The sequence below is a fragment of the Sus scrofa genome, chromosome 12, assembly GCF_000003025.6.
Source record: "Sus scrofa isolate TJ Tabasco breed Duroc chromosome 12, Sscrofa11.1, whole genome shotgun sequence".
Taxonomy (NCBI): domain Eukaryota; kingdom Metazoa; phylum Chordata; class Mammalia; order Artiodactyla; family Suidae; genus Sus; species Sus scrofa.
In genome coordinates, this window is record NC_010454.4 from 3555352 (window position 1) to 3569365 (window position 14014).

At 59.3% G+C, this 14014-nt stretch overlaps 1 protein-coding gene across 1 annotated transcript in view; it reads left to right on the plus strand.

The window, feature by feature from the left end:
* DNAH17 (dynein axonemal heavy chain 17) overlaps positions 1 to 14014 on the plus strand; it is a 105160-nt gene that overhangs the window by 70186 nt on the left and 20960 nt on the right. Inside the window, 13 exon segments of the mRNA XM_021066525.1 lie at positions 1070 to 1336; positions 2004 to 2165; positions 3589 to 3822; positions 5126 to 5290; positions 5536 to 5631; positions 5798 to 5825; positions 5828 to 6014; positions 7766 to 7973; positions 8196 to 8311; positions 10114 to 10306; positions 10574 to 10809; positions 11568 to 11690; positions 13337 to 13541. Of these exon segments, the coding sequence (XP_020922184.1) occupies positions 1070 to 1336; positions 2004 to 2165; positions 3589 to 3822; positions 5126 to 5290; positions 5536 to 5631; positions 5798 to 5825; positions 5828 to 6014; positions 7766 to 7973; positions 8196 to 8311; positions 10114 to 10306; positions 10574 to 10809; positions 11568 to 11690; positions 13337 to 13541 (2220 nt within the window).

Here is a 14014-nt window from a genome sequence, read left to right on the forward strand (position 1 = left end):
TGGGAGCTATGCCAAGCATATTCATTCTCTCTGGCACTAAGTCTCCACATCCAAGCCTGTGATGTATTCATCTGAGGCCTCTTTCAGGGTCTCTATTTAAATTTCTTTCTTCGGCTGCGCCCAAGGCCTGCAGAAGTCCCCAGGCTGGGGAGCAAACCTGCACCACAGCAGCAACCCAGGCTGCAGCCATAACAACACTGGATCCTTAACCTGCTAGGCCACTAGGGAACTCCTCCATTTAAATTTTTTACTCCTCTTTCATGGAAAAACATATAAAGTTTGCTCCCCCCCTTTCCTCCCCCCTGCCTTTTTACGGCCACCCCTGTGGCATGTGGAAGTTCCCGGGCTAGGGGTCGAATCGAAGCCGCAGGTGCCAGCCTACGTCACAGCCACAGATCCAAGCCCCATCTGCAACCTAAGCTGCAGCTTGTGTCAACGCTGGGTCCTTAACCCACTGAGTGAGGCCGGGGATCCAGCCCGCATCCTCATAGACACTATGTTGGATTCTTAACCTGCTGAGCCACAGTGGGAACTCCGAAATTTACCCTTAGAACCGTATAGTCCTGTGGCGTTGAGTCCATTCTCAGAGTTGTGCAGCCATCACGACCATCCTCTCCAGAAATGTTTCATCTTCCCAAACAGAAATTCTGTCCCCATCAAATGCTGACTCCCCCGCCCCCCGCCCCCCGCCCCTCCCCTCCCCCACTCTCTGTCGCTGTGAATCTGACTCTCGCAGGGACGGTATTTGGCCTCCTGTGATTGGCTGATTCCCAGCAACGTCAGGTTCTTGGGTTCCTCCCTGGGAGAATGGGGTGTTACCACCATGGTGTTAGCCAGCCAGCCAGCCATCCGTCCATCCGTCGAGGGCCATCTGGGTTGCTTCCCCTTCGGGGCTGTGGCGAGTGGCAGCCCCGGGCATCCTCCACCGAGGCCCAGGTCTCCTCCTACAGACCCTGCCCACTTCTCGGGCGGCAGAGCTCCAGGTGCGCCTGTCCCGGTGGCAGCGGAAGATGCTTCTACGTGAGCATCTTCTTGGCGAGGCCACTCAGGGTGTCCCCCTCGCGTCTAGCTCGACCTCAGCGCCCAGTACGTCAAGGCGGCTGTGAAGAACGTCCCCGCCGTGTTCCTGCTGACCGACTCCCAGGTGGCCGAGGAGCAGTTCCTGGTGCTGATCAACGACCTGCTGGCCTCGGGGGAGATCCCGGGGCTGTTCGGGGACGACGAGGCGGAGAACATCGTCTCCTCCATGCGGCCCCAGGTCAAGTCCCTCGGCCTGGCGGACACGCGGGAGGCCTGCTGGAAATTCTTCATCGATAAAGTGCGCAGGCATCTGAAGGTGGGGGCGCCGGCCTGGCGGGCCCGCGGCCTTCTGAGCTGGGTCTCCACTCTGCAGAGGGGTGGCTGTGCCCTCTCAGGCGCAGGAAACGTGTTGGGGGAGCGCAGGGGGCCTTCCCAGAGCCTGGTGATGCCTGCACGCCGGCCCCTCAGCACATTGAAGCGCCGTAGGTCACTGTGACCTTCCCACGGTTCCCCCTGGGGACGATGGCTGAGCTAGAGTTAGACTGAGAGCCCGGGGGTGGGGGGGGGGTCCTTCTCTCCCGCCTCGTCCGTGTCTGGAGGGACGGCTGCCCCTGGCCAGGTGGCCCTGCTCCTCTAGGTATCTGCTGGCTCTCCGTCCACCCTCCGAGGTCCAGACCTGCTAAAGGGACCGTGCCGCCCCCCCACCCTCCCCGCCCAGCACGGGTGCCCTCTCCCCACTGCCTGCCGCACCCAGCCCTCCTTCCCCGTGTGGGGTGGGGGCACCCCAGGAGGGCTTGGGGCTCAACCCTTGCACCTTCACGTGAGATGCGACAGCCCCACGTCCCACCCGGAACTGGGAATTCCTCCCCCGCACAGACACCTGGAGCCAGACGCCGCGCAGAGAGCTTTTCCTTCCAAAGGGGCGCAGTGTGGCCCCGCCCCCAGCAGCCCCCACCCAGCAGCCCTTCTGCATCTGCTTCCAGGTGATCCTGTGCTTCTCCCCCGTGGGCTCCGTCCTGCGTGTGCGAGCCAGGAAATTCCCTGCCGTGGTCAACTGCACGGCCATCGACTGGTTCCACGAGTGGCCGGAGGACGCCCTGGTGTCCGTCAGCGCGCGTTTCCTCGAGGACACTGAGGGGATTCAGGTGGGTCCGGGGCCCAGAGCTGGGAAGGAGGGAGGGATCAACAGCACCTGCCTGGGGGCTGGGATTAGGGTGAGGCGGGCGAGGCACTGGCCTGGGGCTTGGGGGGGCACCAAACACTTAATCAAAATCAGTAATGTCTCCATGCAGCATCTGCAGAAGTCAGAATCAGTGCTGGGGTGTTCAGAGTGTCAAAATTATGAACCAAGACAGGCTGCTTGTGGGTCTCCTGCCCCGAGTTACTGCGCTGGGGAGCAGCCATTTCCATCGGGTGGGGGTTCCGGGCCCCAAAGGGCCGGCTCTTCTGGGGGTGCTGCGAGTGAATGAGCAGCTCGGGCTGCGAGCACGACCCGGTGGGAGCCGGCTGCGGGCCCGGTGTTTGTGCTGATGAGTGTATCCAGGCTTTTTCTTCTGGCCTTGGGCTCCCACATGGCTCTGCCCCTCACCTTCGACCTGCCTTGTACAGGGACGGCCTTCAGCCTGCCTTTCACAGGGCACGGCCCGTATGACGGGGCCGCGTAAGCCTGCCTTTTTCCTTCTCTGGCCTTTTCCTTTCCAGGGTCCGTGCCTTTCTTTTATTGAAAGTCGGTGCCCATTTTCACCCTCGGAGCTCATGGCTGGCCTAGACATGGTCCCTCCCCGCTGACCCGCCCACAGGAATGAAAATCCCACATGGTCACCACGTCCAGTTTATTTTGGACACGTGTTCAGTTATTAAGGGGAATAAAATAAGCCTGAAATTAACCTCTTCCCTGGTTTTTAAAGAAGGGTCACCGAGAGTGTTTCCTGGTAGGAAGACCCCTGCTGTGCGTTTCCTCCACGCCCTGCTTCAGACACAGAGGCAGGGGCCCACCCCTGACACCTGCCAGGGCTGCAGAGTAGCTGCCGAAGCGTGTGTGGAAGGAACACATTTGCACATGAACCTGAGTCGAAGTTAATATTGCTCGGACAGTTCCTGGGGCGAAGCTCCCGATGCCTGGCTTCGGGCAGGTGGGGCGGGCCCAGGTGGGGGCCGTGACCCGGGATGGACAGGGGACAGAGGACGCTAGAAAGGGAATTCCTCAACCCTAGGACCTGGGACAGGAAATGTCCAGTACCTGCTAATAGAATTGTCTGGGCTGTTCAAACATTTTGAATACGCACATGTGTGCGTCCGAGAGAGGACGGTATGACCTCTGCCGTGACCCAGGCCCCGGGGTCGTGCAGGGTCACCAGTGCCCACCACAGCCCCCCAGGCCCTGCCGTCCTGAGCTTCATGTGACAGCTGAGCCAGCAGGGTTGAAAGGCGGGGGGATGCCTTGCTTCCAGGGTCCCTGGGGAGTAAGGGAGTTCCCCCCCACCCCCGCCTTGGGGTCCAGCAGCTGTTGCTTCTGTGTTGCTCCTGCCAGGGCGCCGGAGAATGAACAGCCCCGTCTTGTCTTTGCAGCCGGAGGTCAAGGCCTCCATCAGCCTCTTCATGTCCTACGTGCACACGACGGTCAACGAGCTGTCCGCCGTGTACCTGGCCACCGAGAGGCGCTACAACTACACCACACCCAAAACCTTCCTGGAGCAGATCAAACTCTACCAGAGCCTCCTGGCCAGGAAGAGGACGGAGCTGGTCGCCAAAATCGAGAGGCTGGAGAACGGGCTGATGAAGCTGCAGAGCACGGCCTCCCAGGTAGGAGAGCTGGGGGCCCCGGGACGTGCTTCCAGAACCTTCCCCCACCTGTGTGACACCAGGTAAAGGGGACAAGGATCCCTGCCTGGGGGACGTTTCCACTCGCAAACCAGAGCAAACGTACGCGTTTCAGCACAGGCGCTGGAGCCTGGACGCTTCGGTGATGCTGACATGGGGTGCTTCACGGGGCCCCACGTCGGGGGATTTGCTGAAGATGGTCCATCCTGGGCACTGTTCGTGCTGTGGTGCCAGAGGAAGGAGCGTGTGCCCCACCCTCAGCCATGTGGATTTTTACCTTTTCTGCCCGTGGCTTTGAATACCTGCTATGGTGCAGCCCCACCTCTGCTGCCCCCTGTTGGGGTGTCCTTAGGAGCCTGCTGAACAGCTACAGCTTCCCTGCCGGGCGAGTGAGCAGGTGGGGGGCAGCCCCCCGACAAGGGGCAGTGATAGACAGGTCAGAGGTCACCCCTGTGGGGCGGGGGGAGAACACGATCATGGGGGGACAGCCAAGAAAGACGGAGCTTGACAGAGCCACGGAGGAGCCGGTTCCCTCGCTGGACAGAAACCCGGGAGGAGCCCAGCCCGGCAGGCCTTTCTTTTGCCCCAAGTGTACCTTCCAGAAGTGGTCCTGGGACAGGGCGAGTGCCCCCAGGAGAGGCTGGGGACAGCAGCTGAGTGCCCCCTCACCATGGATTCATCCAGCATGGGGAAGGGCACCTGGGCCCGTCACTGAGCACTTGCCAGCACGCCTCCGCCTCCGCCGGGCCTGCCGGGGGCCTCACACGTGCGCTTCTGCTTTCACTCCTGGCTCCAAGCTCTCGGTCACGGCCCCAGGGGTCTCCCCAGAACGCCCCAGCACCCTGACTCTACTGAAGGTTTTGGGTTTTTTTTGCTAGGGCTGCACCCGTGGCATATGGACATTCCCAGGCTAGGGGTCAAATCGGAGCTGCAGTTAGCAGCCTACACCACAGCCACAGCCACACGGGATCCGAGCTGCATCTGCAACCTACACCGCAGTTCATGGCAACGCCAGATCCCCAACCACTGAGCGAGGCCAGGGATCGAACCCGCATCCTCGGAGATACTAGTCAGATGCATCTCTGCTGCGTCACAACGGGAACTGCTGCTCACGTTACTTTTCATCCGGCCGCCTGGGTTGTTACCTCCTTGAATAATGGGGATGTGTCTGATACTTGCGACCCTGTGTACACAGTCGGTGCTCAATAAATACCTGCCCTCAGACATGGGTCACAGGCAGTCACAGGCCAGCGGCCTGCCTGTCCCTCTTACCCACCTCCGCCAGGTGGATGATTTAAAAGCCAAGCTGGCCATTCAGGAGGCTGAGCTCAAGCAGAAGAATGAGAACGCGGACAAGCTGATCCATGTGGTGGGCGTGGAAACGGAGAAAGTCAGCAAGGAGAAGGCCATTGCCGACGAGGAAGAGGCCAAGGTGGAGGTTATCAACAAGGTGGGCAGACGCACGGCTGAGACGGTTCAAACCAGCAGGACCCCCAGGGAGGGCACCCCCGCCCCAAGCACAAGGCCCCCAGCTCAGCAGAGGGCTCCCCTCCCGGGCCCCGGTAGCAGCCTCTCCGGGAGCTGGTGAGCCATGAGGGTTCCCAGGCCCCTCACGCTGTTCAGGGCCCCCCCCTTTGCACTCCCCCGCCCCCGAAGGACCCCTGAGTCCATCCTTCCTGTCTGGCTTCCTTGCAGAATGTCACGGAGAAACAAAAGGCCTGTGAAACAGACCTGGCCAAGGCAGAGCCAGCCCTGCTGGCCGCACAGGAGGCCCTGGACACGCTGAATAAGGTGAGGGCAGGAGGACGACCATGACGAAACGGGGACCAGGGCCTGGGCAGAGAGGAGCTGCGGTGGGGCAGGGACCCAGGGCGGGGGCGGGGGGCTTCCCGGGGCCGCCTGCTCCCGCTCGAGGCAAAATCCCCGGTCGGGTCCGTCCATCTGTCTGTCTCTGCAGAACAACCTGACGGAGCTGAAGTCCTTCGGATCCCCCCGGACGCCGTGGTCAACGTCACGGCCGCTGTCATGATCCTGACCGCACCCGGGGGCAAGATCCCCAAAGACAAGAGCTGGAAGGCCGCCAAGATCATGATGGGCAAGGTGGACACCTTCCTGGACTCCTTGAAAAGGTTCGACAAGGAGCACATCCCCGAGGCCTGCCTCAAAGCCTTCAGGTGAGTCGGGGTCCGGCCGCCCCGGGGCCCGTGCCCTTCTCGCCCCGTTGGGAGTGCGTGGTCCTGAACCCCAGGCCCCGTGGTCCCAAGGGGGCGCCTGTGCTGACGGGGACAGGTGGGAGGGGGTCTTGGGCCGCACAGAGCAAGCTGGGACCCCAAAGACAGTGGCCGGCAGCCTGGGCCCACCTGCCTGCACCGGAGCTGCCCAGGGGTCGAGGTGGAGCACGGTCCCCAGCTCATGGGGAGCCTTGTCGCCCTCTGTCTCCCCAGCCTCGCTGCAGGGCAGGCTGGTTCCTTAAATGGGGTGCGGGAACGGGTGGCCTGGGTGGCCTGCGGACCTCTTGATGGTGCTCTGGGCAGGGGGCATGGGCAGGTCCCTGCCTTTGCAATCGGCGACATCAGGCACTTGGGTTTTGGCCTTTTAGTATCTTGCTCGTTACCTGCCCTAACCGTGCAGGTGCCGCGGGCATCCTCGGTCCCTTCTAGTTTCAGAGTATTTTGTTGCTGAGGAGACATTTGTCTGGGGACAAGCCCCGCCGTACAGGGTCCCCAGCCCCAGCCTGTCTCGGGGTGGGACCTGGGAAAGTGTGTGTGGCGGGGACGTCCAGACTTTACTCCGTACCTTCCAACGCACTCGCACTGTGAGCACCCCGCCTCCTGTGGCTCCCTGCCCGGCCATCTCCTGGCAACCCAATTTCAGGGCCCATCTGACCCCACCTGAGAAAGGGAGCCGCTCCCACCACCCCAGTGACCCCAGGTGAGACCACAGTGTCTCCAGCTCCCCTTTGTTGAGGAAGAGGGCAGGACGATGGAAAAACATTCGATGAGTAAGGACTAGTTTAAATTTAAGAGAAAAGATAAGAAAAACACAGACTCACCTCCAGGGAGTGGCCTCTGTCAACATTTGGCATATTTCCCTTCAGACTTTTCTTCTTTCCTTTTTTTTTTTTTTTTTGATTTAGATACATTTTATTTTATAATATGATAACCAAAATATATAATTATACTACTGCAATTAACATGTGCTTGCAAAAAAGTTAGGAATGAAAGACTTTTTTCTAAAGGGTTTTTTCCCCCATGTGAAAGAAAGAATACTGTGTGTACACAATTATTTGTTCTGATTTTTCTCTTTTACTTAACATTGTAGGAAAACACACACAAAAAAAAAGATTACAAAGCGTAAAATAAGCCAGAGGGAGGAGGTGATGGGCTGTGTTCCCACCTAAATTCAAATCACACGCCAGTTTTAATGTTGAATTATCCAAGCAGAGTTCCTCCGGCAGACAGCTCAGTCCCTTACCCTCGATGATGATGTCATCTTTTGAAAGACACTGGTTTCTAGAGGGTCTGAAACTGCATCCTGGGTATATTTTTTCTCCTCCTCACTCTTCTAAGAGGACACCTATCATGTTACCTCTTTTTTTTGTCTTTTTGGGGCCGCACTCGTGGCATATGGAGGTTCCCAGGCTAGGGGTCGCATCGGAGCTACAGCTGCCGGCCTCCACCACCGGCACAGCAACGGGAGATCCGAGCCATGTCTGTGACCTACCTACACCACAGCTCACGGCAACGCCAGATCCTTAACCCACAGCACGAGGCCAGGGATCGAACCTGTGTCCCCGTGGATGCCAGTCGGATTCATTTCAGAGGCCGGAAATCTGAGTCTCTTCCTCTTTCTGGAATCCTTAAGATATACCCCCGCCCCCACCCTCGCCCAAAAAAAGTCATATGTGCCTGCTGTCCCTCCCCAGGCCCTACCAAGGCAACCCGACGTTTGACCCCGAGTTCATCCGCTCCAAGTCCACGGCGGCCGCAGGCCTGTGCTCCTGGTGCATCAACATTGTCCGTTTCTACGAGGTCTACTGCGACGTGGCCCCCAAGAGGCAGGCCCTGGAGGAGGCCAACGCAGAGCTGGCCGAGGCGCAGGAGAAGCTCTCCCGCATCAAAAACAAGATTGCCGTGAGTGCCTGTGGCCCTGGGAAGGCTGGTCAACGTCTCCGTTGAAACAGCAGTGGGCACAGCCACTGCGTGAATCCTTGCGCCGTGGGGACCCGATCACCCGGGAACTGCCTGTGTCGGCCGTGCTCCCGGCCCTTCCAGGCTCGGCTGCTCCTGCTCCCCAGGGATGCTGAGATGCCTGGCGTGGCCTGAATTCAGGGCTTCTATGTCGTCGTCTTTCAGGAACTCAATGCCAACCTGAGCAACCTGACGTCGGCCTTTGAAAAAGCAACAGCCGAGAAGATCAGGTGCCAGCAGGAGGCGGACGCCACCAACAGAGTGATCTCGCTGGCCAACAGGTGCCTCGCTCCCCCCGCAGGCTCCCCTCCTCAGAGCCCCCCAAAAGGGACGGGCCCACAGAACGGCCTTGGTGGGGGATAAGCCCCAGGTGGAGGCCCCCACGTTCTGAGCACAAAGGCCTGAGTATAAACCCACTGACTGATTATTGGCCAGTCTCAGCTGCTAACCGTCCTCGGGGGACCCCTGCGCCTTCAGTGACCTTCAGGAAACACGACCTTTCCTGGTGTGGGATCCTGGATAAGCCAGAGCCGCCTGGGGCACCGTGTCTGCCGGGGCTCGCTCGGGGCAGCTTGCTCTGTGACCCTCTGCCACCCAATCTGCGGCGTCGGGCACACACGCCCAGGGTCATTTCAGTGTGAGTCCCATTGTATGGTTTATGTGCAGTCTCCCAGTAGGCACCTTAAAGCAGTACAGAGAAACAGATGGCACCGATTCTGATCATGTATTTCATTCAACCCAAATCTGATCATTTTGACACAGATCCGTATACAAAAAAAAAAAAAAAAAAAAAAGAGGAAGAAAAGACATTCCCATCATGGCTCAGCAGAAACAAATCCGACTAGTGTCCATGAGGACGCAGGTTCGATTCCTGGCCTCGCCCAGTGAGTTAAACTGGCGTTGTCGTGAGCTATGGTGTGTAGGTCGAAGATGCAGCTCGGATCTGGCATTGCTGTGGCTGTGGCGTAGGCTGGCAGCTACAGCTCCAATTTGACCCCTAGCCCGGGAACCTCCATATGCCAGGGTGTGGCCCTAAAAAGACAGAAACAAAAAAACAAAACACGGATCCGGGTAACAACTGCTGAGATAGGTCGTACGCCTGCTCTCCTTCCGGTTCCTGAAATCCCCTGCGCATTCACACCCAGAGCACAGCTCAGTACAGGTCAGCCACGTGTGGGTCACGGCTGCCCAATGGACAGCACAGCGTTAGAAATTTCATATTTTCAAAAGCAAGGGCCAGGGAGTTCCCCGGTGGTACAGCAGGTTGAGGATCTGGCGTTGTCACTACTGTGGCTCCGGTTGCTTCTGTGACACAGATTTGATCCCTGGCCCTAGAACTTCTGCACGCTGTGGCTGTGGCCAAAAGAATAAATAAAAATAAATAATCAAAAGTGAGGGCCAGGAGCCTGGCTCAGAGCAGCAGACCGTGGCTTCTGGTTGTGTTTTCTCTACCTGGTGGGCCGGCGACCGTTGGGTGGCAGTTGTCAGCATGACGTGGGGACCCTAATTGATCCCCAGGGTGCATGTCTGGCCCCCAGTGGGATGTCGCACCTGCCAGGACAGTCCAAGTGCTCTTTTGGTCCCGGGGAAGAAGGGCTGCCCAGATGATGCTAGCGACGACCCGGTGGGCACCTGCACGTGGGCCAACCTGTCAGGGCTCTTGGACTCCTCATGTGCCATTTAGGGCCCAGCCCCCGAGCCAGTGGCCTGCGAAGCACGAGGCGAGGCGGACTCTGGAGTCCCTACGCCATGCAGGCTCGGTGCCCCAAAGCCCGTGCTTGGCGGGGTCCAAGCAGCAGCCTTGTCACGTGGGTGACGAGGCCAGAGAGCGTCCGCCTCCACATGACATCAGCGCCTCACGGAAGGGAGACGCGGGGTTCCCAGCCGCCTCTGGAAAGCATCCGTTTTCCTTCCCGAAAGCATCCCCCTCCCCCCAAAGCATGAGTCAAGTGAGGATTTGAAACCGGACGGTCCGTGGGCGTTGAGGGTGGAGGCGCATCTTCCCTGGTGATCCCCGTCATCCCTTCTCCTGCCGGCTGCACCTGCTTCTCTTTGACCCACTGACCCCCCGTGCCCACCGCAGGCTGGTAGGTGGACTGGCGTCGGAAAACGTGCGCTGGGCCGAATCGGTGAAGAACTTCAGGAGCCAGGGGGTCACGCTGTGCGGGGACGTCCTGCTTATTTCCGCCTTCGTCTCCTACGTGGGCTACTTCACCAAGAAGTACCGAAACGAGCTAATGGAGAGATTCTGGATCCCTTACATTAATCGACTCAAGGTAAGCCGTCCAGCCAGGCTCGTCACTCAGGAAATTCGGGGAGGTCCCAGCGGGGCAGACCCAGCCTGGTCCCACCTTCCCTCCGGCCCGAGGCTCCAGCTGGCCATTCAGGGTGTAGACGGTGGCCAGGTGGGGCCGCCGCTGCCGCCACCCTCCCGGCCGGGTTCCCAGCTGCGAAAGGCTGCCTTCACCCGCACGGTCCGGCTGCCCACCTGTCACTCAGAGCTGCTTTCCCTGTGCAGTCAGGCCACCCCCCACCTTTGGCAGGTCCCCATCCCAACCACGGAGGGTCTGGATCCCTTGAGCCTGCTGACAGACGATGCGGACGTGGCCACTTGGAACAACCAGGGGCTCCCCAGCGACCGCATGTCCACGGAGAATGCCACCATCCTGTGCAACACGGAGCGCTGGCCCCTCATCGTGGACGCCCAGCTGCAGGGCGTCAAGTGGATCAAAAACAAATACGGGCACGAGCTGAAGGCCATCCGCCTGGGGCAGAAGAGGTGCGTGGCGGCGGGGGCCAGGCCACGGTGCCGGCAAGTGCACCCGGGCCTTGCGTACGTGTTAAATGGACCGGCAGGTCCTTAAGAACAAACACTGGAGTTCCCACTGTGGCTTGGGGTTAAGACCTTGACTAGTACCCATGAGGATGCGGGTTCCATCCCTGACCTCGCTCAGTGGCTTGAGGATCCAGCATTGCCGTGGGCTGTGGTGTAGGTTGCAGATGTGGCTCGGATCCGGCGTGGCTGTGGCTGTGGTGCAGGCTGGCAGCTGTAGCGCCAATTCGACCCCTAGCCTGGGAACCTCCATATGCTGCGGGCGTGGCCCTCAAAAGCCAACAACAAAAAAAGAAAGAAAGAAAACAAACACTGGTCCACAGGAGTACCTGGTCCCAGGGAGCAGCGCCGGCAGTAGAGAGACTCGGGGCTCTTCTCCCCCATCACCTGCTGCCCCTGCGAGGGGGGTGGGGGGAAGCAGGGACCTTGGCTCCCTCCTGCGTTGGTCCTGCCCGGTCCCTCGCCGCCTGGGAGGCTGTGGGCGGTCACCTTCCCTCCTCTCCTCTCTAGGTGTCATAGATGAGCAGCGGCCGCCTCAACACCGCTGCCCCGGGAGCCTCTGCTGGGCTGTGGGAGGAGGCGAGGTGTCTTCACCTCCACTCCCGTGGCGGGGGCGGGGGGGCTTTATGCAGAAGCTTCCCAGACTCTCAGCGCTGCGTCACTGGGCCCCCCGCTGTTCACGGCCCCCTGTGCTGTGCCCGCAGCTACCTGGACATCATCGAGCAGGCCATCTCGGAGGGGGACACGTTACTCATCGAGAACATTGGCGAGACCGTGGACCCGGTGCTGGACCCTCTGCTGGGCAGGAACACCATCAAGAAGGGAAAGTGAGTCTCGGCGCCCATCGCCATGCGGCTTCACTGCTGACGCGGTTTGGCCTCTGGATGGGGGGGGAGGGGAGCACTGCCTTTCCTGGGAGGCAGCCGGTGTTCAGCAAGATGCCAACAGGAACCCCCACTCCCAGGGGAGACACTGGAGACTCGGGGGCCACTACCCATCAGGTAGCAGTACTGACCCGATTGTATTAGCAATTACCTGCAGGTGGCAGTCCTTAGATGGTCATGGGTTTTTGTGCTTTTTTTCTATTTTTATGCATTTGGCAAATTTTGAGTGTGTATTACTTCTTTCTATTCCAGTGAGATTCATGTAAAAAAACATTAACCATTTTATTTTATTTATTTATTTTTGTCTTTTGACTTTGTGGGGCCACACCCTCGGCACATGGAGGTTCCCAGGCTAGAGGTCTAATAGGAGCTGTAGCTGCTGGCCTACATCACAGCCACAGCAAGGCCAGATCTTTAACCCACTGAGCAAGGCCAGGGATCGAACCCGCAACCTCATGGTTCCAAGTTGGATTCGTTTCGGCTGCGCCACGACGGAAATTCCACATTAACCATTTTAAAGTGACCGATTCAGTGGCATTTAGGACACTTGCACCTGGTTCCTTTCACTGAGTGTCTTTCCAAGGTTTATCTGACTTGGAGCTAGTATTCTTCCTTCCTCTTTTACGGCCTCCGTCTGGATCTGCTGCATTTTGTTTACCTGTTCATGGGTTGATGCCTGGATCATGTGTTACTCTTCTAATGTAAAAAAAATCCAATCAACTTTCAAAAGGTGAAGGTTGGAGTTGACGTGAGCCACCTGTAAATGCAGAAGGTGCAGGCAGAGGGAGTTCCCGTCGTGGCTCGGTAGAAACGAATCCGTCTAGGAACCATGAGGTTGCAGGTTCAATCCCTGGCCTTGCTCAGTGGGTTAAGGATCCAGCATTGCCATGAGCTGTGGTGTAGGTTGCAGAAGTGGCTCAGATCCTGCATTGCTGTGCCTGTGGTGTAGGCCGGCAGCTGTAGCTCCAATTTGCCCCCTAACCTGGAAACTTCATATGTCACATGTGTAGCCCTAAAAAGAAAAAAAGGAAAAAAAAAAAAAGTGCAGGCAGAAAGCCAGAAGAGAGGTGACAAAGAAACACACTGGTGTCCTAGGCTCTGAGCAGGGCCTGGCATGAGGCAGGCTCCCAGGGGTGAAGTCAGAGGCCCCCAAACAAGAGCTCGGTCAGAAAGAGGGGCGAGAGGACCGGGGTGCAGGAGAGAAGGAACGCCCACAGTGCATGCGCAGATCTGGCTTCCCGTCCCAGCAGCTTCTGGGATGCCCAGGAATTGGGGTATCAGGGTCTTTCTGATGTCATGGCTTTGGGGTGGTGCCCAGGCCAGTGTTTCTTACACAGGATCCCAGGTGAGTACAGCATGAGCCAGAGGCAAATAAACCCTCCTGAATGTCAGAGCAAACCAGCCACGAAGGAGCAGGTGCATCTTCTAGAAGAACGGGCCACGGGACATGGCAGGCTTCTCCCAGCCACCAGGGGGGGGTTCCGGGTGGCTGCGTGGCCTGGGGACGGCCCGCCTGGCTGTGTGTTCGCGGCCGTCCCGCGGCCTCGGCGGGGGGGGGCTCCTGATGCCCTCCCACCACTGACCGCCAGGTTCATTAAGATTGGCGACAAGGAGATCGAGTACCACCCCAGCTTCCGCCTGATCCTGCACACCAAGTGCTTCAACCCGCACTACAAGCCCGAGACACAGGCCCAGTGCACGCTCATCAACTTCCTGGTCACCAGGGACGGGCTCGAGGACCAGCTCTTGGCCGCCGTGGTGGCCAAAGAGCGCCCGGATCTGGAGCAGCTGAAGGTACCAGGACCCGACGTCCTTCCGGGAGGAGCAGGCGGGCGGGTCACCGTGACTGTGGCATCTGGCGGCTCCCCTCTGGAGGTGCCTCTGCTTGTCACGCTGCACGTGTTTTGTACAACACTACAGGACGAGCCACGCTGCCGCCACAGCTGCCTCCCAAACTAATTCTAAATCCAGCCCTGGCTTCACTGAAAGAACGTGGGTCACGGCGCTGCCCGGGCGGCCCCAAAGCCCCAAACTCCTGCCCCACGAGAATGCTTTGCTGCCAGCCCCTGCGGACTGGTCACTTCCTTGGCCGTCGGAACCACACACTTAGGCTCACAGGGGTCCAGGCCCCACGGAGCCCCCTGGTCCCCACGCCCTTGCTGCACGGCCGTCCTGCTCCGGGTCCCCCACTCCTGCCCCGTTGTTCAGCCTGGCCAGGGTCCTCCCAGCGCGAGCCCCGTGGCGAGAGCCCCGAGCCCCCAGCTGGG